Consider the following 24,156-nt stretch of genomic DNA (forward strand, 5'->3'; position numbering starts at 1 on the left):
AATAAGCTAAATATTTTCCCCATAAAGATTTAATCTGTATTCTAAATCACCATAAAGAATATTTTACATCACAACGAGCACCACCATAGACGCATATACGCCACTTCTCCTCCCACAGATATACGACTCGCTCCTTGGGTAGCGTGGGAGGATTGTGGGATACTGGAAGGCGACTGCTGCTGCCTGCCATGGCGACGGGAAAGCTCATTGTGTTTGTTTGCATATTAGTCTTGTTTCTTGTGTTGTTGAAAACTAGACTTTCCTCTTGTCAACAATTTGCCATACCTTTTCAACAGCCCTCACACTGCGGAAGTGAAAAATACTTTGATATTTCTAGCCTTTCTTGCGTTCAGTGCGGAATAAACCAAGTGAGAAGTGTTTCTGGTAAGAAAGGGTTAATTCATTTTACTAAACACACACGAAAATAAATCTTGATGGCAATTTAATTTCCCTCTGTGCTATATGAAAAGTAGAAGTCGCAAGACGGAGCATAAGAGCCATAGAATATTACGTTTTAACCGTAACAGTGCATATACTTACTATGTATGCTTTTCAGAATTGGATTAACAACACTACACTAGACGGTTCTAGAAACGCAAAAGCGTTTAGAAAAGCATACAGAAAGTATACAGATATACTTACACGTGTAGTGTATACAAACGCAAAGGTTGAAATGTTTGTGCTTGACTCCCTTGATGGGAATTAATTACATTTAGTGAACCACTATACAGTTTCAATGTAACTGATAGCGTCAATTTTGTAAACTATTGCTGTGTGGGGTTGTGTATGTAACAGGCATACTGTACTTGTTAAACAGTATTTAGCAAGTGTTTATCTTTTGTAGGTACTTCATGTGTTTGCCAAGTTAGTCACAGAGTGGTATCCAGTAATGGAGGAGCTATAACATGTCAGAAATGCCCAGCTGACAGTAAACCGGTATGTGTGTATTAATAATGTTATTGCGTTTGTTTAATTTTTTCCACATTCTTTTAAGAATCAAAAAACATTCAACTTATTTTTGGAATAAAGACAGCATGTATTATTATTATTTGTATTATTAAAACTAATAGAATGGAATTGTATTTTAAAGGGAGTCACTCAGGATGGTTTTGACTGCATCAGATGTCCAAGAGGTTTAAATGCTGAAGGAAAATGCCAGTGCCCTCCAGGAAGTATACTAGGTATGATATTTATGTTATTGAAGAAGCTATGGTGCAGCACGTTAATTGACTATGCTGAAATTTGGATTTCTTGGTTTGAATCTGTATGAGGTCATCTATTTATTTTAGATTTTTGTATTCACTTTAATATGCTACAAAATGGCACAACCAAAAGATTGTCAGGAGCATCACTACTTGTGATAATATTCAATATGTATAAAAATGGATGCTAGCACACTTTTGTGTTTTATTTAATTATGTGTTTCTCATCTCAGTGGAACGGAGCAGAAATGGATTGTTATTGGATGAAGGAATTTGTGAGACCTGCAATGGTACAGAGCCGTCCTTCGCAGTCCCTAATCTTTTTGGAGACAGGTGATTCATTATTCTATCATCTATGATATGTGATTCAGAACATTTTGTAATAAACTCATTACATGCTTCCTAGTATTTCATTTTTTTTCTTCTTGCTCTTTAACAGGTGTGTCAGGTGTCAAGAAACATATATTAACACAACCAACTCTTGTGAGTGTGGCCAGACAAATATGCCTGTAAGTAGTTTAACTTTTTTTGTTTACTGGGACACTTTGCATTTAATTAATTTTGTCGGTAAAGATCTGAAACACTCCAGATGTCTGTAACATAAGACTTGAAAACTGTTACAGTTCAAGGGAATATATATATATATATACATACATACATACATACATACATACATACATACATATATATATATATATATATATATATATATATATATATATATATATATATATATATATATATATATATATATATATATACACACACACACACACACACACACACACACACACACTGAGCATCAAAAGAAACGTATCACTTATATTTGGATAAAATCATTAGATTTTAAAAATGACAAAACTCTTTTAGAGCAGGTGCAAAATGGCCTGTTGATCTTGGGCAGGTGTTGTAACTCTTGGTCTCCCAGTTCGTGGCCTGTCATTGACAGAGTGTGTCTGGTTATACCATTTCGCCAGGTTTGAAATTGCTGGCTGGGTGTACCCAAGATGGCTAGCCACAGTAAGCTGCCCTAGTCCAGCCTCCAGCATGCCGATTGCACAAAGGTACTGTTCTCTTGACAGATGTGACACATTGGTTTGTTTCTGCGATTTACTTTATTGATTTTATTCAAGCTTGCAATTCAGCAGCTTAAATCACTCCATATCCGGTGTCCAATCAACTATCTCACTAATTAGGTGATTAAATGCATATGCTTCAGCCATAGTCACTCAAGCCTGTCATGGTCAAGGATGAATGATCAAGAGATTAAAAAGAAACCAAAAACATTTTGTCAATGTCCAACATTTATATACCTTATTTTTTTCTTAAAAAAATGTGTTATAATAGTGATACGTTTCTTTTGATGCTCGGTATGTAAATATCTAAAAATGGCATCAGAATGGATATGTTTCAAATAAAAATTAATATAAAATGAAAATGTTTACTGGTAATTCCTAATCTAATAACGATGGCACTTTTAACTTTCATTTTAAAAAAATGCAATCAGAATTAATAACTAGTGCTTACTTAATTTTATATAAACATTAGTATTATTATTTTAGCGATAATGCCTGTAGATGAAGACTACCATGTGGTAGTTGGCCACAACTATAGCTAGGCGCTAATGAAAGTCAAGATCAGGTACCACAAGGTAGAGCCTTCATCAACAGGCACTATCGCTATTAGAGAATGATTTATCTCATTATTTTCTTTAAAGAAATATATATATATACCTTGAACTTGTAATGATTCATCGGGTAGCCTTCCACTAAGAAAAGTTCCATCGGGCATCTACTGTCTGATAGAAGCCCACTAGAGCTGGAAGGTAATTGGGTAATGGTACTGAATTGTTTTTCTAATATTGTTTAAGAGTGCATATTTCCTCCTTAATGGCTGTTATCTATCTATCTATTTTTTTCCCAATCATTTACAGGCAGGAGGTTTATGTTTCCCTCAAAATAATTTGCCAACAACAGTTGTTTCAGTTATCAACTATGCACAATTGGTAAGTAAATATTTAAGTGCCCATCAGAATAACATAACTATATTCAAATAATAGCTACAGGGCACTAAATATGGGACAGTAAGGTTTTTAATCTTGCCAGGTGGTTGTCTCCAGATATAATCAAGTTGTCCCGTTTTAGATATTCTGTACAAGTTCTTTAGACTTTTACATGTAGTCTGTCTTCAACTGAATCAATCATTCAGCATCAAACTTTGGGTGGGAGCCTTTGTGATGTTTGTTTATTAAAACTCTTAACTTGTAACCCCGTACTGTACTGTTATCCCAATGAATGTAAACGGTAGGGATATTCTACTTATACAGTAAAGCTTAACTGCATGTTTATTCAGCATCTTTCATTTTTAGCTTTACTTCATGTTTGTTTTAATAATTTTAGCCTATAAACTGAATTAAGAGCCACCAATGTCTGGAGGAACAGTTTAAAATGTAAAGATACCTCTTTCATAAATGAAACTGTTGGCACTACATTAGTAAAACAACCCTAAATTAGTACTTATCGCACCATATAACTTAAGGACTTATATTACCCAGGATAAATCAGGCAACCAATTTAAAAGTGAGTTTATTGTATATCCGCATTGGAATATATTTAACAAACTCACTGCATCCCTAATGCACCTCGTTTTTGTATACTGGGCTTATTGCAGAAATTCTGTCTTACTCAAGCAGTAACACTTTCGATTACTGAGCATACATAACCATGTAAAACTTTTTTTTTTTCTTCCACACAGGCGATATCTGTACAGTCGGTGTGGTTTGCCAAAAATATGCAAGCTGTAGCTGCAGCATGTCTGGTAAGGATGCATTACAACATCATATACTTTTGTGTGTGTGTGTGTGTGTGTATATATATATATATATATATATATATATATATATATATATATATATATATACACACACACACACACACACACACACACACACACACACAGTACCAGTCAAAAGTTTGAGTATACCTGCTTGAAACCAGGTTTTTCATGATTATCTATGCTTTTAACTGTATAAACTAGTCTATAAACACTTCATATTTCATTATATGATACATCTACTTATATAAGCTAATAATCATAAGTGAATTGCATTCAAAATTTTAATTTTTAAATGAAAATGTAAATCTTTCAATGAAATGGTCACCCAAAGCAAGGGGATTTCAGACTGAAGCCCAAGTCAGTTAAAAGTCTGAAATGTGTATAACACAGTGTTAGAACACTGGCCTAAGTATAAAAGTGTCTTTGTTAGATGTTCTCTGAGTTAACTAGCATGTTACCTAATTAACCTTTTGTCACCAATTATTGTCAACAGGTGAGGGTCTATGATTACTATAAATATAGGTAGCATAGGCACAAGTTTGTCATTCCTGAATGTAAGGGAGCAGAAAATGTAAAAATACGCTCAGTTAAGCAAAGAAAAAAGACGGTCTGTAATTACTTTAAGAAATGAAGGTCAATCTTTAAGACAAATCACAAGAACTCAAGAAGTGTCTGTAACTGCTGTGGCCAAGACCATCAAACGATTTGAAGAAACTGGCACTCACGAGGACTGAACAAGGTCAGGCAGGCCAAGGGTGACCTCAGAATCAGAGAAGAAGTTCATTCGAGTCATTAGTCTGCGAAACCGGCAATTAACTGCCCCTGAAATACACGCTCAGCTAAATGCGGCTAGAAGTACAGATGTTTCAACATCAACTGTTCAGAGGAGATTGTGTGAAGCTGGCCTAACTGGAAGAATTGCTGCAAAGAAACCATTAAGAGTGCAGAATAAGAGGAAGAGACTTGCCTGGGCCAAAAAACACAGAAACTGGATGTTTGAAGAGTGGAAGTCGGTCTTATGGACCGATGAGTCAAAATTTGAAATATTTTTTGGGTCCAACCGCCACATGAGTTCTGCATGTGTGGTTCCCACTGTCAAGCATGGAGGAGGCAGTGTCATGGTCTGGGGTTGCTTTCCTGGTGACAGAGTTGGTGGTCTTTACCAAGTCCATGGCAAGCTCAACCAGCATGGCTATCATAGCATACTTCAGAGGCATGCCATTCCATCAGGATTACATCTAGTTGGGCAAGATAATGACCAGAAACACACCTCAAAGTTGTGCAAGAACTATCTGGGGAGGAAGGAAAGTGAAGGACAACTCAATCTAATGACCTGGCCTGCCCAGTCTCCAGACCTCAATCCCATAGAACTTGTATGGGACGAACTGGACAGAAGAGTCAAAGCAAAGCTACCCACAAGTGCCCTACATCTCTGGGAATTGCTGCAGAAGAGCAGGGAAGACATGTCAGGTGATTTGTGAGGCTGTTATTAAGGCAATATACGTATACAACGTAAAACATTGTCAATTATGAAAAAAACCTAGTTTCCAGCAAGTGTACTCAAACTTTTGACTGGTACTGTGTGTGTGTGTGTGTGTGTGTGTCTATATATATATATATATATATATATATATATATATATATATATATATTAGCTCAAAGAGCCAGCTGCCCATATATATTGTATAAGCTTATATATGAAAGCTTTTATATATTTTATTTGTTTTTTTGTTTTTGCAGATTTATTCTAACCTGACTGCTTGCCAAGCTCTTGGAAATATGTGTGTAATGAATCTGAATTCCTTAAGCTCTGTGAATAATGATGCCTGTGGACTGTTTAATACAATATATAGAAGCACTGCAGCGCTAGGTTCTGTTCAGATGATATCCTTTTGGTAAGCCTTGCCCTTTATTCAGAACAACTGCTTGATTTACAAGTTGTAATCTAATTTAATTCCTTTGTGAAAATTAATCCAGTACATATTTTGGCAAACTGCTAAGTTTTTTGTAAACTTTTTTTTATTTTAAATTTTACAACTGCCGATATTTCACAAAGTAGTGGTACAGTAGCAAGTTGTTAAACATGGCCCTGTAAATATAAAATATATAGCCACAATAACAAACAAAAAAACAGACAAACATATATTTACCATGTGGAGTACATCACATTACACTTTTTAGCTTTTTTTAAATTTATTTATTTATTTTATTTATTTATTTATTTATTTTTTACACATTTTATTCAGGAGGGCAAATCTTCCGTGGTTGTACTATGGAGATCAGACTGGATTAGCATCCCGAGTTCTTTTCACAGAGTCATTTCCAGCCAGCTTCAGTTTTAAGGGTGCAGCTCAGGTAACACATTTTCTTTACTGTGTGTGTGCTCTGATTCAACCAATGACTGTTTTTACAGCACTGTATCTTGATTGTAAGCTCTCATATTTAATGACATTTGCTGAACTTGTAAGATCTTTATCAAAAGGACAACATATTAACATCTCTAGGGGGCACTGTGTAGCTTCTTCCTGTGTTTTCCATGTTGTTTGAACATACATTTCAGTGTTCGAAAATTATATTGCCCGGCATGCCCGGGGCATATACAAATTTTGGTGGGGCATATAAAAAAAATGGCTTACATGCCCGAGTCGGGCAACTACAATTTTCCAATGCCCTAAAACAAAAGCAAGCGATTAGTTTATTACAGATTTACACTTCAGTATTTGCTCCCACATCACTTGCTTTTTTTTTTGCCTACATCACTTCCAGCCAGCATGTCATGTGTTCTATTATTGTCCCTGTGCACCTGCGCGAACAGCAGAAAATGTGATTCCTGAGTGTTTTGAGCTGCTATTGGTTAAGCTATTCTGCTGTCGGAGTGACAACAGATTGTCGAAACTGGGGGGAAATAACAAAAAGCGTTTAATCAGAGATTCAGCAAATTTTGAGCATTCTTTAAAGTTTATTTTAAAATGTTATTTTGTGTCATTGAGTATACCATTGTTAAACTATTTTGGCTGAAAAGTTTGTAAAGAAAGGTTGCGGGCGCAAGCAATGGCAATAATACCATCCTTAAGAACCTCACATTCAAAATCATAGCACGTTTATTTGAAAGATTACACCGTGTAAGAATTTTTTTTTTTTTTTTGGTTCCTGGGTAGTAAGTGTTATTTCCTAATTGCTTATGCCTCAAAAATACAGAAAATGGCTATTATTCCCCACAGACTTTGCTTTTGTGACCAGGACAGTGATATTTCAAAATATCACTATTTCCAATGGGAAAACTGGCAAATGTGTGTGTTTTCGTTCACATAAAGTCAGAAAAAAGCAACATATGAATCCAAATAAACGTATTTATACTAAAGAAATAGGAAATAGTGATATTTCAAAATATCACTGTCCTGGTCATAAAAGCAAAGTTTGTGGGAAATAATAGCCATTTTCTATACTTTTGAGGCATAAGCAATTAGGAAATAACACTTACTACCCAGGAACAAAAATTGTGTTACATAGTGTTATTGTACGTACTAGTGTTAGATGTTTACACTCATGTATTCTACATCACATACAAAGTAATAGTAAATGCAGAAAAATTAATTAAAGGCAACCGCAGGACAAATAATAAATAAATAAAGCCTGTATACATGTTTTTTTTTTTTTTGTGATGGTTTTGCATTTAAATGGTTTAAAAAAACAAACAAATTAAAAGACATTCAGAGGACTCCAGAAGGACAACATTGATTTAAAAAAAAAAAAAAACTACATACCCCAACACAAACATTGGTTTGACCCACAGTCTGCACTATTATCAGCAATGTGTGTGCAACAGAATCCGCTGGTATTTTACAAAAACTATTAATTAAACTTTGGCTAGGTAGTTGTTATCTTAATATGTTTTTATTCTCTATTAATTAAATTATATTAATTGAAAAAGGCAGGAGAGAACCAGATCGTTATTTTTTTTTTTGTTTTGGTTTAATGTAATATAGCAGGCTAATGTTCCTATTGAAGTATGCTACAATATATTTTTTCATTAAAGTTGTCTTTGTTCTTTTTTTAAATGAATGTTCAGCTTTCTTATTTTGTTGTGTACTACTCATTTAATCAAACCAAGTAGTGTAAGAAGTTGCTTGTATCGTTCATGATGTTTTTCAAATCAAGTAAGCTTATTTGTGTATAAAAAACGACAATAGCGTTGCAGCCAGTGTCATATTACTTTAAGGCACTCAAGCTGAAATCGTAAAGTAATTTAAAGTAGGCTACAAACGTGGCAGCGGACCATCTCTCTTTAGCGCACACGCAAAAACTTGCAGAATTAAATAACTATGTTGAGAATTTTAAAAGAAAGCATTTTATGAGATTTTTAACTAGAACTAGGAATATGACTCTGCATGTTCAGAGGTTCCGGAGCTATGTCCTGGCGAGGCCTGGCACAAATTAAGCACTGGATGTATGCTTATTTGATTAAAAAAAAAAATGGCAACTGAGAGGATGCAGTAGTGGAACATTTGGTGTTTGAGACTTGGCACTAGACACACTGTTGACAATGACACACAGCAGGACATGCAGTCCAGAACACCTCTATCTGTGTGGGAAAAGTATTTTTCAGTTTCACACTTGGGCGTGTAAAATATCGTGTTGAGCATGTAAAATTTAGAGCTACATGCCCGACTGGGCATGTAAGATTTGGGGAATTTTCTACCTCTGCATGTTGGGCTCTTTTATATGGTGAAACTGCAATGTAATCCAGGCTTTGAACTCAAGCTTTGGTACTTTAAACAAAATACTTCTCTATTTTATAATCATTTCTACCCATTGCTTTTTTTAAATTTCAGAATACAAATATTCAGTTTACTGCTGCTGTGTACAATGTGAAAGGGAACTTCCTGAAGTGGCAGAATGTCAAAGGAGGCACTTTGCAGGTCAGTAATATAATAATATAAACTAACATGTTTTATGCAAAAAGTTCCATTGTAAATATAAAACACCAGCTGTCCACAAATGTATAGTCATTGTGTTGTATAGCTGCAGCATAATGAATGTAGAACTTTAGCTATATGTAGGTATTTGTGGCAGGGTGAAAGACCTACCGGGGTAAGGTGTGTGTGTGTTGGAAATATTGGGTGGCAGGTAGGGGTTAAGTATTCTTTCTATAATATATATATATATAGAGCAAAGGACTAAGATCCAGGAGATCCTAAGTTTCAATCCAACCTCTTCCACTAAGCCTCCAACCTGAAAATATTGGAAAAGAGCAGAATTTCACTTTAAGCAAGAAACGTATGTTGGGCTATTCTGAATACATTTTGTCTCTGTACAATAATGCAGTTTACACTGATATCAGTGATATTTACATTACAGAAATGTGTTACTACTTATATGTCAGGATTATACTTTATATCAGATGGTTATATTCATTTCACTTCTGTTATTTCAGCTTTGTCCAGACACAGTTATCCGGTTGAATGCCGCCTATAGATTTGGAACCACATACCGACAAAGTGTGAGTATTTTTTTTCGTCCTGGTTAGATAAGTATAATTACATTTTTACATTGTGACCACATTGTTTAATAATTAGGCCATTGATATAAGAAAGACCTTGGGCTAGGCAGACAATGACACATTTCCAGATCCTTACATCCCTAGTAGTTATCACATCATATGTGACATTTGCACTATGTCAGTGCCACAGAGGGATTCTTTGTTGTTCGCAAAAAATACACCTAGAAAAATCTAGCTCTTTTAGCAAAACCACCCTATAACTTATGATCAAATTATTGTTATTGTTATTTATTTACTTGGCAGACACATTTACCCAAGGTGACGAACAGGTGTTAGTGCTCCCCAACGGTAGATTTACATTTTATCTTGGTTACCAGTTGTCAATCGAAATATTTTTCCTCAAATTGCATGTGTATTTTCCCCTCAACAGTGCCAAATTCCACTCTCAAAGATTTTAACTGATTTTCCAGAGCCAATATTTTATGATATTTACATGGATTTTAGTTCTGGAAGTGGGCAAAAGAGTCTTTGGGCTGTGCCTGTTCGAAACTTGAACCTTCAATATAATGGGCAGTTTGTAAACCAAGGTATGTATTAAGTCCATTTTCAAGATCAAGTGGTACTTAGCAGCATTTGCATTTCTGTTTATTTTGTCCAATTGAGTCTTAAAACTATTTGGCATTTAAGTATACAAGCTATTTCCTGGAATACATGAGCCAAGGTGTCAAGAATAATGGTTTTTGACTTTTAAACAATTTATTTTTAACATTTTACACTGGGAGATTGGCATTCTGCTATGTGAGTCTTAATATTGCACCATTCATATCTGAGGGGGTGACTTCATGCAGCTTCTGATTGTCCAGCAATCCTCCCATATGATAGACACTGTTGTTGGAAGCATGTGGATTGAAAAATTGTTTTTATAGATGGATGTGTTGATTTGTATATGAAATGCACTTTTGTCTATGGATGTTCTGTGCAAGTTATTCCCCCTGAATTCTGCTATGAATATATTATCTAATCTGCAGTTCTGCAGTCCTTTCAAATCATTCTCAAGTCTTTTCATATCTTCAGATTTCTTTAGTCTAGCTCTAGAACTGAAAATATACTTCTAATAAATATTTGACATACATATGTTCCATAAAACTATGGTACTGTTCTTTGTGAATAGTGGTATTTTATTTATTTTTAATACTTTACACAGGTGACAACTTGAACAATTGGTATTTGACCCGTCGTATTTTCTTAGTGGATACTTTAAGTGGACGTGAAAACACATTGGCTAACCAGCCAAAAGTAATACGTGTTGCAACAAAAATAACCATCAGGTGGGAAATATACATTCTGTATGAAAATAGGTTCGCTGGGATGTTTCTTTATGATCATTCAAGATTTAACATTCATATTAATATCTTGGAATATCTAATTTTCAAAAGTATTCCAAATGTCACAGCCACAATGTATTTCTTTTCCATATACGGTATTGCTTATACATTGTATTTGTAACTTTTTGTAGTTTGCATTACTGTAAACCATCCTTCAAAAGAATTAATCATATTGTGGATATTTGCTAAAATATTATTTATATAATGAGACACAATGTTTTATTTCTTAGAATCTTTAAAACACATTTTCATAACCAAAAAAAATAGCAAAGCAGGCATTTAAATGTGAAATACAATTAATGTGTATTTTTCAGTATCCAGCTTGAGCCTAATACTCGAAAAGGAGCCATCAAGACACCTCTGATGACTGTTTCTTACACTGACATTCTTGTATCAGATCCCGACACTCAGTCAGTTTCAGTAAGTTATCTACAAAGATAAGAATCTCAACTTGCTATATCTGGGAAAGGTGGGATAATGCTAAAAGTGCAATTCTTTTTTTTTTATTTCTGTAATAAGTATTTTATTTTAAAGGATGAGTTTCACAGAAACATTATTTTAGTGGGAAACATTGGGATACAATAAGTTTTGACTGGAGACACATAAGACGAGCAGTTTTTGATTCAACCTTCATTTTTTTGGTAAGCATGATGCTTTAAGACTTACAGGCTAGTACATCCAATATAAACAATACAGGAAATTGTCTGCCAGGAAACACAGGCCAGTAACATAGACATACACACTGTTTTGCTTACTTCACCTTTGCAACAATTTTTTTTTTTACTGTAGGGAAATAAATTCAACAAATTATTATTTTTTTTTTTTAATCAGAAAATAAAATAATGTTAATATAATCATATAAACGCTAGATAAAGGCAAGCATCGACGTCCATGGAGTCAAGTCAAAAAATTGACTGACGATTCAAACAAAAACATTACATTAAATACTATGAATATATTAGCATTTCCACCCCATTTCTTATACTCTTCCAATCAGTATGGATCCACCCTGTTATCACACACCTTCAACACACCTCCTGGTAAGGGGGGAAACTCACCCAAATCTATAACATTTCTATAGTGCGTCACATTTAAGCGTTTTACAGACTTAAACTGATCTGTTGGAAACTATTTCAAACTAGTCCTTTGTGGCGTTCTATTTTCACATTGTGTCTCCATTCCTGTACACATCTTGATTAGACTTGATTAAACTTTGGCCGTCTGCCCAGACACCAAGATAAAAGAGACTGCAAATGTATCCTTAACTAGTCACATGTGCTTTAAGCTGTATCAGAATATGAAAATAAAACTTTAACACAGGAGTAAAGAAACTTATAATCAAATACATAATGAATACTTTGTGCAGAATGTCATTTCCTACATCACGTAGTGTTATATAAATGTAACATGCCATAACATAACTCTGTCTGTCTGTCTGTCTATCTGTTCTTATACTCCTAAAGTAGTTCCATGGTATTTGTTTTTTTTTTTTTCTCTTTAATATAGGTTTCATTCTCAGTTGACTATGAAATGAACCAGAGTGAAGCTCAGATCCAGACTGATGTAAGTTTGATTAGAATTCATAACATAAGTTTTATTGTAGACATGAAGGAAAAAACATACTATTTGTAACAAAATGTAAAGGGTGTACTTCTCAAGTTGATTTTTACTACTGTGTTCTTGCCCTAGTAGAACCTGGAAAATATGGTTAGGCAAAACATTATATATAATGTACCATTTAAACCAGCAGTTAGGAGCTGAGCTGTATTGCACATATATATTGTTGTTGATTACAACTGTTCATCAATATCTGCACGGTATAGATTGCTCTGGGGGTCCTTGGTGGCATGGCAGCTTTGTACTCCCTGTTAAAGACTGCCAGTTGGAAAAGGCAAGTTGGATCACCATTAATTGATCTCCAGGTGTGTATTATGATTACATTTATACAATAATTTATGCAGAAACAATACAGTTTATACAAAAGTATGTTGACTGACTAACGTTTGAGCTGTGTAAAAAAAAAAAAAAAAAAAAAAAATAGAATTCAAAACTAATTTATACAAATAGGAAACAGTACAAATAAAGTTATTTCTCATTAAGACAACTCGGAATAAACTAATTTCCTGATACTATGAATTTTCTACATACGCAGTCTATTATAAATTGCTTCTTATAATAGGCTATAAATTACATAGTTGATAAATATTAGAAATACGTATCACAGCGTTACAGATGCAGGTACTATTTGTCACTCAAATGCTTGACCCTTTCAAAGCACTGGTCCAACTTGCATGGTAAACGGTACGTATAGTGATCAATGTTTTGTTTTGTTTTGTTGTGATCCTATTTTATGTTACGAGAGTAATAAACTTAAACTTCCACATTTATTTTTTGAATAGTTTAAGTTGTCTGCCTGAAAGATACACAATAAAAAATGTATAACTCTTAACTACTGTTTGTCATCTTCTGCTTATAGTTAATTCAGTTAATGAAGCCTTCACAACCTATTCTGGACTATTACAGTTTTACAGTGCCTATAGTAAGTATTCACCCCCCTTGGACGTTTTCACTGTTGTGTTACAACCTGAAATCTTGGTGTATTTAAACAGGATTTTTTTTTCCTTTGATTTACACAACCTACTCAACAGTTTGAAGAGGCAAGAGAATTTTTATTGTGAAACAAGTTAATGAAGAAAAAATAAATAAATAATGAAATGTCTTGATTAGATATGTATTCACCCCCCTGAGTCAATACTTGGTAGAACCACCTTTGGCAGCAAGTACAGCTGTGAGTCTTTTGGGGTAAGTCTACCAGGTTTGCACATCTGCATCATGCAATATTCGCTCATTCTTAGTAAAATTGTTCAAGCTCTGTCAAGTTGAATGGGGATCGTTGGTGGACAGCAATCTTCAAGTCTTGCCACAGATTCTCAATTGGATTCAGTCTGAGCTTTGACTGGGCCACTCTAGCACATTCACTTTTCTTGTTTTTAAGCCACTCCAGTGTTGCTTTGGTCATTGTCCTGCTGAAAGGTGAATTTCCGTCCCAGTCTTAGGTCTTTTGCAGACTGAAGCAGGTTTTCCTCAAGGATTTGCCTATATTTAGCTCCATCCATTTTGCCCTCTACCCTGACAAGCTTCCCTGTCCCTGCTGATGAAAAGCATCCCCATGGCATGATGCTGTCACCACCATGCTTCTCAGTAGGGATGGCGTTACCTGGGTGATGTGCTGTGCTGGGTTTGCGCCAGACATAACGCTTTGCATTTAGGCCAGATAGTTCAATTTCTGTTTCATCAGACCACAGAATCTTTTGCCACATCTTTTCAGAGTCTCTCACATGCCTTTTGCAAATTCCAAGGGCTGTTTTCAGAAATGGCTTCCTTCTTGCCACTCTTCCATACAGACCAGATTTGTGGAGTACCTCAGCTATTGTTGACATATGGACAGTTTATCCCATCTCAGCCTTGGAACACTGTAGATCTTTCAGAGTTGTCATTGGCCTCTTGGTGGCTTCTCTGACCAATGCCCTTCTTACCCAGCTGCACAGGTTGGGAGGATGGCCTGCTCTAAACAGATTCTGGGTGGTGCCATATACCTTCCACTTCTTAATGGTTAACTTGACTGTACTCCCGTGGATAGTCAATGCTTTTGAAATCTTTTTATACCCTTCCCCTGATCTCTGCCTTTCCACAACTTTATCCCGGAGTTGTTTTGAAAACTTCTTGGTCTTTATGGAGTATCTTTGCTTTAAATGCACTACCCAACTGTGGGACCTTACAGAGACAAGTGTTTTTTTAATCTGAAATCATGTGAACCTCTTTTATTGCACACAGATGGACTTTATTTAACTTATGTGAATTCTAAAGGCAATTAGTTGCACCTGAGCTTATTTAGGAGTGTCACAGCAAATGGGGTGAATACTTATTTATACTTAAGTTTTTATTTTTAATTGACACACATTATTTCACACATTGAAAGTGTTGTAGGCTGTGTAAATCAAAATAAAAAAAATCCTATTTAAATGCATGAAGATTTCATGTTGTACACAACAAACTGAAAACGTCCAAGGGGGGTGAATACTTCCTATAGGCACTGTACATATTACTGAGCATCAAAAGAAATGTATTCCTTATATTTGAGCATCAAAAGAAACTTATCACTTATGTTTGGATAAAATTCACTAGATGTGATCGAAAAATGACAAACTCTGTTTTAGACCAGGTGCAATGACTTTTTATTGACATCACAAAGATGTTGCAAAGTGATCCGTCGATCTTGGTCAGGTGTTTTTACTCATGGTCTCCCAGTTCGTGGCCTGTCATTGACAGTGTGTGTCTGATTATACCGTCTTGCCAGGTTTGAAATTGCTGGCTGTGAGCACCCAAGACGGCGAGCCACAGTACACTGCCCTAGTCCAGCCACCAAAATGCCGATTGCTGGCTGTGAGCACCCAAGACGGCGAGCCACAGTACACTGCCCTAGTCCAGCCTCCAAAATGCCGATTGCATGAAATCGCTGCTCTCTTGACAGATGTGGCATATTGTTTTTTTTCTGTGATTTTCTTTATTGCTTTTGTTCAATCAACAGCTGAAATCACTCCATATCCAGTGTCCAATCAACTGTCTCACCAATTAAGTGATTAACTACATATGCTTCAGTCATAGTCATTCAAACGTGTCATGGTCAGGGATGAATGATCGAGTGATTAAAAAGAAACCAAAAACATTTCAATGTCCATTAATTATATACCTTTTTTTTAAAAAAAATAAATGTTATAATAATAAAGTTTATTTTGATGCTCGGTATATAATTTTACAATATAACAGCATTTGTTGTACTTTTGTTAGATTTAGCTGGGAATTGTGCAGCATGTGATTAACCTATTAAATTTGACCTGTTATCAGAGGAATAAAAAAAGAAAAGATAAAATGTAGCAAAAAAAACTGATTTTTGGCTCCAGGGACTGCTGTAATTTTAAAATGAGAAATGCTTTGATTGTATTATAGAAATAAATAAAAAAATTAAAATTTGAAGTGGATATGTCAATATTTTCAGTGTGGCCACTATTAATCGTGTAAGGACCACCGAATTAAATGATGATCTAAAGATTTCTATTGGAATATATTTCTTGTTTTCCCAGACTGTTGTGAAGTTTTTGCTTTTCTACGCTGGAGACTTAGCGAATGTTTTCTTTGTTGTAACTGTTGGAACGGGACTCTATTGGCTTATTTTTTTCAAAGTAAGTTCTATTTATAAGGAGAATGCATGGGAGTCATTCCATGTGTCATATTATAAAATGGGAACTTTTATTCAGCCTTCTAACTATTTTATTTCATAATCTTTCTTTTATTGCAATACTGGCCAGACTATTGAGGCAAGTTGTTTTTTTTTTTTTTTTTTTTTTTTTTTTTTTTTAAGTAATCGCCTATTCTATTATTCTCCCACTTTGGCATATCCAATTATTTTTAGGCTCAGCTCAACGCTACCACCCCCACGCTGACTCAGGAGCGGCAAAGACGAGCACATGCTGTCCTTCGAAGCGTGTGCCGTCAGCCGACTGCTTTTTTTTCACACTGCAGACTCACCGTGCAGCCACCTCAGAGCTACAGTGTCGGAGGACAAAGCAGGTCTGGGCAGCTTGCAGGCGACCGGCCAGACTACAGGGGTTGCTGATGTGTTGTAAGCAGAGGACATCCTGCTGACCTAAGCTTCCCCCCCCCCCCCCCTCCAGCAGTGCTCGGCCAGTTGTATGCCGCCCTCTCGGAGCTCCTGTCTATGGTCGGCAATAGTATTTTTTTTTTTTTAATGCTTTTTTTTTTTTTTATTTAGCACTGTCATATATGTATACAAAATACGTAGTATTTAATATTTTACTTGTTTTTATATTGTTTTGTCTTTTGTTCAGGCACAACTGTTTGTTACAGTACTTTTACCTTTAAATGTGCAAGAAAAGAGATTTGTTACTTATGTTGGATGTGCATTTACACTAAAGGTATGTCATATTCTGCATTAACCTTTTGTTTTAATATAAAACAACTGTAAAATTGCCTATTTCTTAATGTTAATGGTAACAATTAAATCTTATTTTCTTTCAGGCAGTTCAGTTTCTGCACAAAATAATAAGCCAATTGTCTATAGACATCTTCTTTATTGATTGGGAGAGACCTAGAGGGAAAGTTCTCAAGACTGCTGAAGGTAGGCTTTTAATATCCCAAAAATATATACATTTTGTATAATTATCTGTGCTAAAAATATAAATAAATATAGGATACAACATGAACGTTCATAGAGAACTGTAGTCATTCCACAAATGAGTATTCCCAAATGAGCCATTCAATAGGTTGTTTACAGCTATCCTCATAAATTCTAAAAATTATATCAAGCTCTGCATCTGCTTAGCAAGAATTTGTAGCAGTGTGAATTTAATGAATGCAAAATGAGATCCGGTTAGAAAATATTGTCGGGACAACCGAATATGAAAAAGTTATTTGAAGCTACATATCACTTGTAGCTTCAGAATAGTTTAGTGAATAGTTCATATCACTTGTAGCTTCAGACAGTTACTCTATAATTTTCAAACGTTATTATTTTCCAAATTGTAAATTTAATGAAATAGCTACAATAACACTCATCCACAGAACATACATGTAGAATAGTTTTCCTAAAAACCCAGTGAAAGTCACAGCAGACTCATTTATTGTTCTCAAAGGTAACGGCGATATCAAATCTGCACCCGCCCCAGTGAGCATCTGGAGGACCTATTTTGTTGCAAATGAATGGAATGAACTTCAGACCATACGGAAAATCAGTCCAGTTTTTCAAATCTTTGCTGTCCTTTTCTTTCTTGAGGTAAGTCTACTGTAAAAATTCTCATGTACTGCTTTAAAAGGCCACTTTTTGACGCTCCAATTGCTGAAATAACTTCTGCCATCTGTATTGATATGGAGTTACTGTTGTTAATAGTGATGTGTACTGATATATTAAAGGTGTACTGACATTGTTTACTACAGGTGGTTGGCTTCTCAAATTTGGCGCTTATGGATCCTTCTTCTGATCTCAGAAGAGATCCACAAAGCTACCAGGCTCCATGGAATCTCATTCTGAGATATGGTGTAGCAACATCCATGTGGCTAGTGATTGGATTTTTACAGGTAAGTATTTTTCAGATATTATTTGACAGATGTCATATTTGTCAGTTTAAGGTGCATTTTTGTCATTGTTTTGCTTGTAGTGGAAAGCCTAACTGATTTGTTTTGGTCTTCTGCACATGACCTGAACTGGATGGTTAAGAAAGTTAAGCTGCCACCTGCTGGCACCTTCAAGTATAAACTAAATATTTTAAACAGGCAGATTTCAAGCTTAAATCATTCCCTTTTTATAGTAGATTTATTTTATTGTTATGCTTTCAAAATGTCTGACATACTACTATCAATTGTAGGTTCCTTAAGCCTACCTGTTTTCAGCTCCATCTAAAGGGAATTGTTAATGTTAATTCTACCTATATAAGCTTAATTAATGTGTGCCATGATATTCCATAGTCTGTTTCTCAGTATAGTGTATGTCCTTCAGAGAGAGGAATAATTTAACACTCTTGTGAATAGCATCTAAGATAGGCTTACTTTATAGCACAACAAAGCTGGGCATCATTTTACTTTACTTTTTTTTTTTCCAGGTGATTTTCTTCACAGTGTTCTATGAAAGATTTGTAGAAGATAAAATTAGACAATTTGTGGACCTGTGTTCTATGAGCAACGTGAGTATTATTATACCCTGCACTCTTGCACTTGTACACTGTTCTGTCTTCTTATTTGAGAGTGCTGTCTTCATTGAAAACCTTATGACACCATTTTGTTTTGATATAGATTTCACTGCTGCTTTTCTCAAACAGATGTTTTGGTTATTATATTCATGGACGCTCGGTGCATGGTCATGCAGACACCAATATGGAAGAGATGAACCTCAACCTGAAAAGAGAGGCGGTAGGAGGGCTCAAAAAATGCAGCCAACATTATTTATCTAATTTCAATTAAGGTTAAGATTCAAGTTTCTCTCTCTGTTAGAGTACATTAACTAGTTTGTAACTTAAGTAATGTCCTTTCTTCTTCTTCTAGGAAAACCTTTGTGGTCAGAGAGGTCTGCTACCAAACACTGATATTCAGACATTTCAGGTTTCCATAACAAATAAAATGAGACTGCAGTATGATAGAATCCGTGAGCCTTTATCTAGGGTTGGTATGAATTGTGGTTTGTTATTTTTATGTATACTTCATCTTAATTAGAATACTTTTTCTTAGTCATTTTATATATTCTTTTTAGATAACAGGTCCTTCTCGTTTGTTGGATTCATCTGCAAATCCATTTGAACAGAGCACCAAGGCCTATCACACTATGAACAAGTTCCTGGGCTCATTTATTGACCATGCAAGTATTAAAAAAAAAAAAAAAAAAAACCCTTTCAACAGAATATTCCATATTTGAAGCAAAGGCAAAGAGAAAATAGTGATGTTAAAATAATGTACTTTTCTTAATCAAAATAATTAATTGTTCACAGGCACATCGGGAAATGGACTACATTGTTAAAGACAAGTTGTTAATGGAAAGAGTTCTTGGAATGGAATTTATTGAGCCAATGGAGAAAAGCTTATTTTACAATGGTAAAAGTAAAACAAATTGTAGCATATCTATTTGTAAAATTTTAAAAAATATTGCATCTTTGTTGGCATGTCATAATTGGTTAAATATTCAGTATTCCAGACAATTCTTTTTAGTGAAGTGTAAATTGATACAACTTTTCTTTCTTGTCCACAGATGATTCCCATTCGTTTAGTGATGTTCTCTACTATGGAAATGAAGCCACTCTCCTTATTTTTGACACATTGTTTTTCTGTATTGTGGATATTGGCACTCAAGATTTTGTCTTGGCTGCTGTGCTAACCTATGTACAACAAAAAGTAAGTGTGCTGTATATAGCTATAACTTTATATAACCTGTGTGTGCATTACGTTTTACCTTTTCGTACTGTTAAGTATGGAAGTGTCTCAGGAAGCATATTTGGTCACTCCAGCATTTGTGGCACAAAACTGATAGAACACAAGATTTAAGGCTGCAAACGGTTTCACTGCTAATTTGAAATACCTCCAGCTGTCAGAACTCAAGGTCATTTCAGGACAGATTTCAGCTGAATGCTAAGTGGCATCAATTAATTTGAGAACACTAGAGACTATAGCTACCCTTGCAGACATTAAGAATCAATCAGCATTTATTTTTTTAAGAAATTAATAAAAAAAAAACACTGTTTTGCAAGGCACAAGGGACCAGGTATTGTTCAGTTATACCATGTTAACTGTATTTATTTTCTTGCCTGAGGTGTAAGGCACTTTTATTATTTGTATTTACTTGACCTTTTTTTTTTTCCACAACAGGTCTTTCAGTTGATTCGTAATGCAACTGGACGGAAAAACTTGGCTTCAAAAACTCTGGTTGATGAAAGATTCCTAATATAGTTATTATACAAAAGAAGCTCTTCAAGATAAAATTGTTACTGTTCTTTAAATCCAGATCAACACTGTCATGCCTGCTAAGTGATATACAGCACAAACACAATTCTAAGGTGAAACCTATAAGATACTAAGGATTTCATTTGATACTCCAGTGGGATAAGTGCTCTTTTTAAATTGTTTTTAGAGATTATTTATAGCACAGGAGATGGATAGAGGCTTTCCAGGACCAGGGTTGGAGACCCCTGGTATAGGCTAATCAAATCAATCCTATTGTGTTTGTAACATTTGTCTGTTTACAGATTGTCACATTTTTATTCCAGCAACTTTTTTCTGTTGCCTAATATTTTTTAATACAGATTGGATAAAGTTTATTTTAAAAAGTGTTTTTTAGTTTTTTCTTAGAGCGTGTATTTTGCTGTTTAAAATATTTGCATGTGCATTTTCTATTGTATGTTTTGTAAGTTTCTATAATTCATTAGTTGTTTTTGGAAGATCTTTAAAAGACATGTTTTATTATTTATTTTGCAACATACTGATTTATATTTCCTCTGCAATTGCAAAATGTACTGAAGGAATCTGTCTGTTGTATATAATCGCATGCTGATTGAGTCAAATTTGCCTCAGGTTTAGGAGGGTAACTAATTTTAGATCACAGTGAATGGGTGATGTAACTTTCGCAGATATTTCTTGCAATACATCAGGCTATTAAGACACTCCAAGCAGCTGCACATACTCTGTTTTTCACAGTAAGAACCAATGGCCTGTTTACTATGCACTGTATACCGAAGACTGAACATTAAAAAAAAAAAAAAAAAAAAAAAAAAAAAAAGATAATTCAGTGAACTATTAAAATTACTTTTTACTTGTAGACCCCAATGTTTGTATAGTACAGTGTCAGTATTTGTGATGTTGCATTCATGTAAATGTGCTGTTATAGCATGTCTGGGTATTTTATCTTTATGGTTGAACTCCTATAATAATGATTATTTGCAGCACATTTTGCCTTACAAAGTGCAACCAATTTCAAGTTACATCCAATAAACACACAAAAAGATGCACAACCTTTCCTGTACAGCCTTTATTTTTAATAAATAAAACAGTCAAATTAGTCGCACTGTGCAATACAGAAACATACTATGTAATGGCTTCTGACTAACAATAGGATTTTAAAATAATTGGCACTTTTTTTTTTTTAAGAGTACTCCTTACGCTGATTCAATAAACCCATTTAAAACATTTTTCTCCATGTTTAAAATAGTTTTAAAGTTTTATTCATTACTGAATTGAAAATACATACAGCATGTCTTATGTTATTGCTTTGAGAGTTGTTCATTTGTAATTGTTGTAGCTCCTTGTTTATTGCTCAAGTACCAGATCTGTGTACATATAGGCTTCATAGATAACCAAAACATGGTTCTGAATCTTTATTAAATTTAGATAAAATAGTTATTTTGTATAGAATGGACAGCACTATGAAACAGATTTTGGTATCTACAGTCATTGTCTTACACAGACAACATATTCACTTATAAGGATGTAGGTTTGACTTTGTATTAATAAACTGTGTGAATGGTTAAAATCATTTGAAATGACTGAAAAATCATGACCTTCACTCTTCAAATCTTGCACTTAAAATAGTAAGATGCAATAATTTACCCATCTATTTGCATACTGTATTGTTAATACAGTTTAGACTGGATCATTATTCATGCTAAGCTATGTGCAGAACAACAGACAGTAGCTGGACCATGATGCTACTGAATTGTATGTGCATTGCACCAGGCTATTGAGAAACAGATCATTATCAGTATAAACTGGCATGCCTTCTTTATACAATAGATGGTTTTTATTGTAGCGTTGACTATTATTTTAGCAGCAGAACTGACCCTACTAAATCTCTTAGTCTGTATTGGAAGCAATCAGCCATTATATTAATTCAATATGACATTAATCATGGACTGGAGAGTTAATCAGTTCAAAATTCCCCTGTCACTGTGTGAGGGAGGATCAAAGTCATGAGAATGCCCACTACTTCAAATGGGAAAAGTTTTTTTTTTTTTTTTTTTTTTTACCAAAAAAGTTGCAGTTAAATTAGCACAGTTTATATTGTAACATGCTGAAATAATTGTTTTAATTTGCAAATTTGAAATTTGAAGTCATTGGAAGATGTTTTTAATTTAACTTTGTGTTTTCTTATATTCAATGACAACTTTCATGCTTTTCAATACAAGTAACACTGAAATATATTACTGGTTAAAATACATTACATAGCAGCCATACACTACCTACATGCAGTTCAAGGGATTACGCAAAGAAATCTGTTTTGAAAATAAATACCTGAATTTTCAATATCAATTTGGTATAATATTAGTTGAAAGTTGTGTTGTAGTTGCTCATGCTTCATTAAAACATTATAGGGCAGCACATATTGTCTGGCTAATAGTGAATGCTGTCTCAAGGTCAAAGCCGCTAGGAACATTCTCGACATGAAATGGTTTTATAAAGAGAAGTGACTACATTAGGTTAAGGGTTCCTAGTGACAAGGAAACAAAGTCAGCTTTAGCGGTGCAGCAACTCCACTCTATCGCAAGTCACTTAGCTCAATCATTTGTTACCTGATTCATTAAATTCTATTTATATGCAATACAATGATATTTAAATGATAAATGCATATTATGTTAATCTGAAAAGAGGGTTTTACATTATACTGCACAAGAATGCAGCTATCTAAACATATAACAAAATATAGAGAAGACTACAACACTGGCCATTTAGTAAAGCAGGCTATACATAAAAGTGTAGTTATATGTTTTTGCCCACGCCTAAACATAAATGTGCATGCATTAAAGAATGCAATGTTGATCTTGGATTTGACAACTAGACAGACACTTAGGTTAATACTTTGGTTTGATGAATAACAATTCTGGCAAAAACTATTCAGCCAACAGAATTCTATTGTGTGTAAAAAATCTAGTCCAGGTCAACAGGTAAAATCAGCTATAGAACATTCGTCAAGTCCTTTAAGGGGCTACTGTAAATCCAAAAATTAAGACAAGCAAATTTGGATACATAGTATGTAGTGGCAACACTTTGTGTTAATTGGCCAGAATTGAGGCTTATTATTTGAAGACCAGATTTTAGGCTTAGTTTAGAGGATATGTTTCTGAATGGTTGTGTGGGTCAAAGGTTGTTATGCGTTTGTTATAAACAAACAATGTCTGTTCTTTGGTAGGGAAACCTGAGAACAAGTGCCAGCCCAATGCTGGGTTGTCAGTGCAAATCCCAATCTACTAAGAGTGAGTCCAATCAACCCTAATTCAAGCAAGATGATCTTGAAGATTAGGTTGCTATCTTTATTACAGCGTTCAGGGATAAAAGTAAAAAACCTGCAATAGGTAACGCACACCCTTAAATTTCCTATAGTAAAAGCGTGGCCAAGTGAAATAAACCGTGGTATAACCATGGGGGAAACTGTCACAGCACCTGATCTAATACAGTGCTAATGTGCTCTCTTGGCAGGTGCTGCTATAGACAACACTTTAGAAACGCCTGGTGTTTCATAAGAAACAACAAAGCATGTAACTAAAAGCTCTACTAAGTTACTACAGAAACAAGATAACAACAGATACCTTGTACGCACAAACACAACTTTTTACCAGGCTTTAGTTCTTCAAGTGTATATTAAACTGGTTAAACCAAACGAACATTATCCATATTCTAAGGCCGCGTGTTA

General features: G+C 34.7%; 1 protein-coding gene across 3 annotated transcripts; it reads left to right on the forward strand.

Moving 5' to 3' along the window:
* Nucleotides 1–169: 169 nt before the first annotated feature.
* Nucleotides 170–21,906, forward strand: LOC121313206 (meckelin-like). Of its 3 annotated transcripts, XM_041245522.1 has the most exons (28): nt 170–384; nt 845–936; nt 1,091–1,181; nt 1,436–1,535; nt 1,642–1,711; nt 3,136–3,207; nt 3,957–4,019; nt 5,778–5,932; nt 6,284–6,392; nt 8,870–8,956; nt 9,472–9,537; nt 9,968–10,124; nt 10,742–10,865; nt 11,237–11,342; nt 12,429–12,485; nt 12,746–12,844; nt 16,064–16,162; nt 16,829–16,915; nt 17,019–17,118; nt 17,633–17,772; nt 17,934–18,074; nt 18,596–18,676; nt 18,786–18,902; nt 19,035–19,151; nt 19,240–19,344; nt 19,475–19,577; nt 19,732–19,874; nt 20,346–21,905. In XM_041245522.1, the coding sequence occupies exons 1-28, from the start codon at nt 189–191 to the stop codon at nt 20,424–20,426; spliced, it is 2,958 nt and encodes a 985-aa protein (XP_041101456.1). In that variant the 5' UTR covers nt 170–188; the 3' UTR covers nt 20,427–21,905. The 3 variants fall into 3 exon arrangements, 2 of the variants coding, with proteins under 2 accessions (XP_041101456.1, XP_041101457.1); XM_041245523.1 differs by lacking the exon at nt 16,064–16,162 and having other exon boundaries at nt 20,346–21,906; XR_005949949.1 differs by lacking the exons at nt 19,475–19,577; nt 19,732–19,874; nt 20,346–21,905 and having other exon boundaries at nt 18,812–18,902; nt 19,240–19,331.
* Nucleotides 21,907–24,156: the final 2,250 nt, after the last annotated feature.

The sequence above is a fragment of the Polyodon spathula genome, chromosome 3 (genome assembly GCF_017654505.1).
Source record: "Polyodon spathula isolate WHYD16114869_AA chromosome 3, ASM1765450v1, whole genome shotgun sequence".
NCBI classification, from domain to species: domain Eukaryota; kingdom Metazoa; phylum Chordata; class Actinopteri; order Acipenseriformes; family Polyodontidae; genus Polyodon; species Polyodon spathula.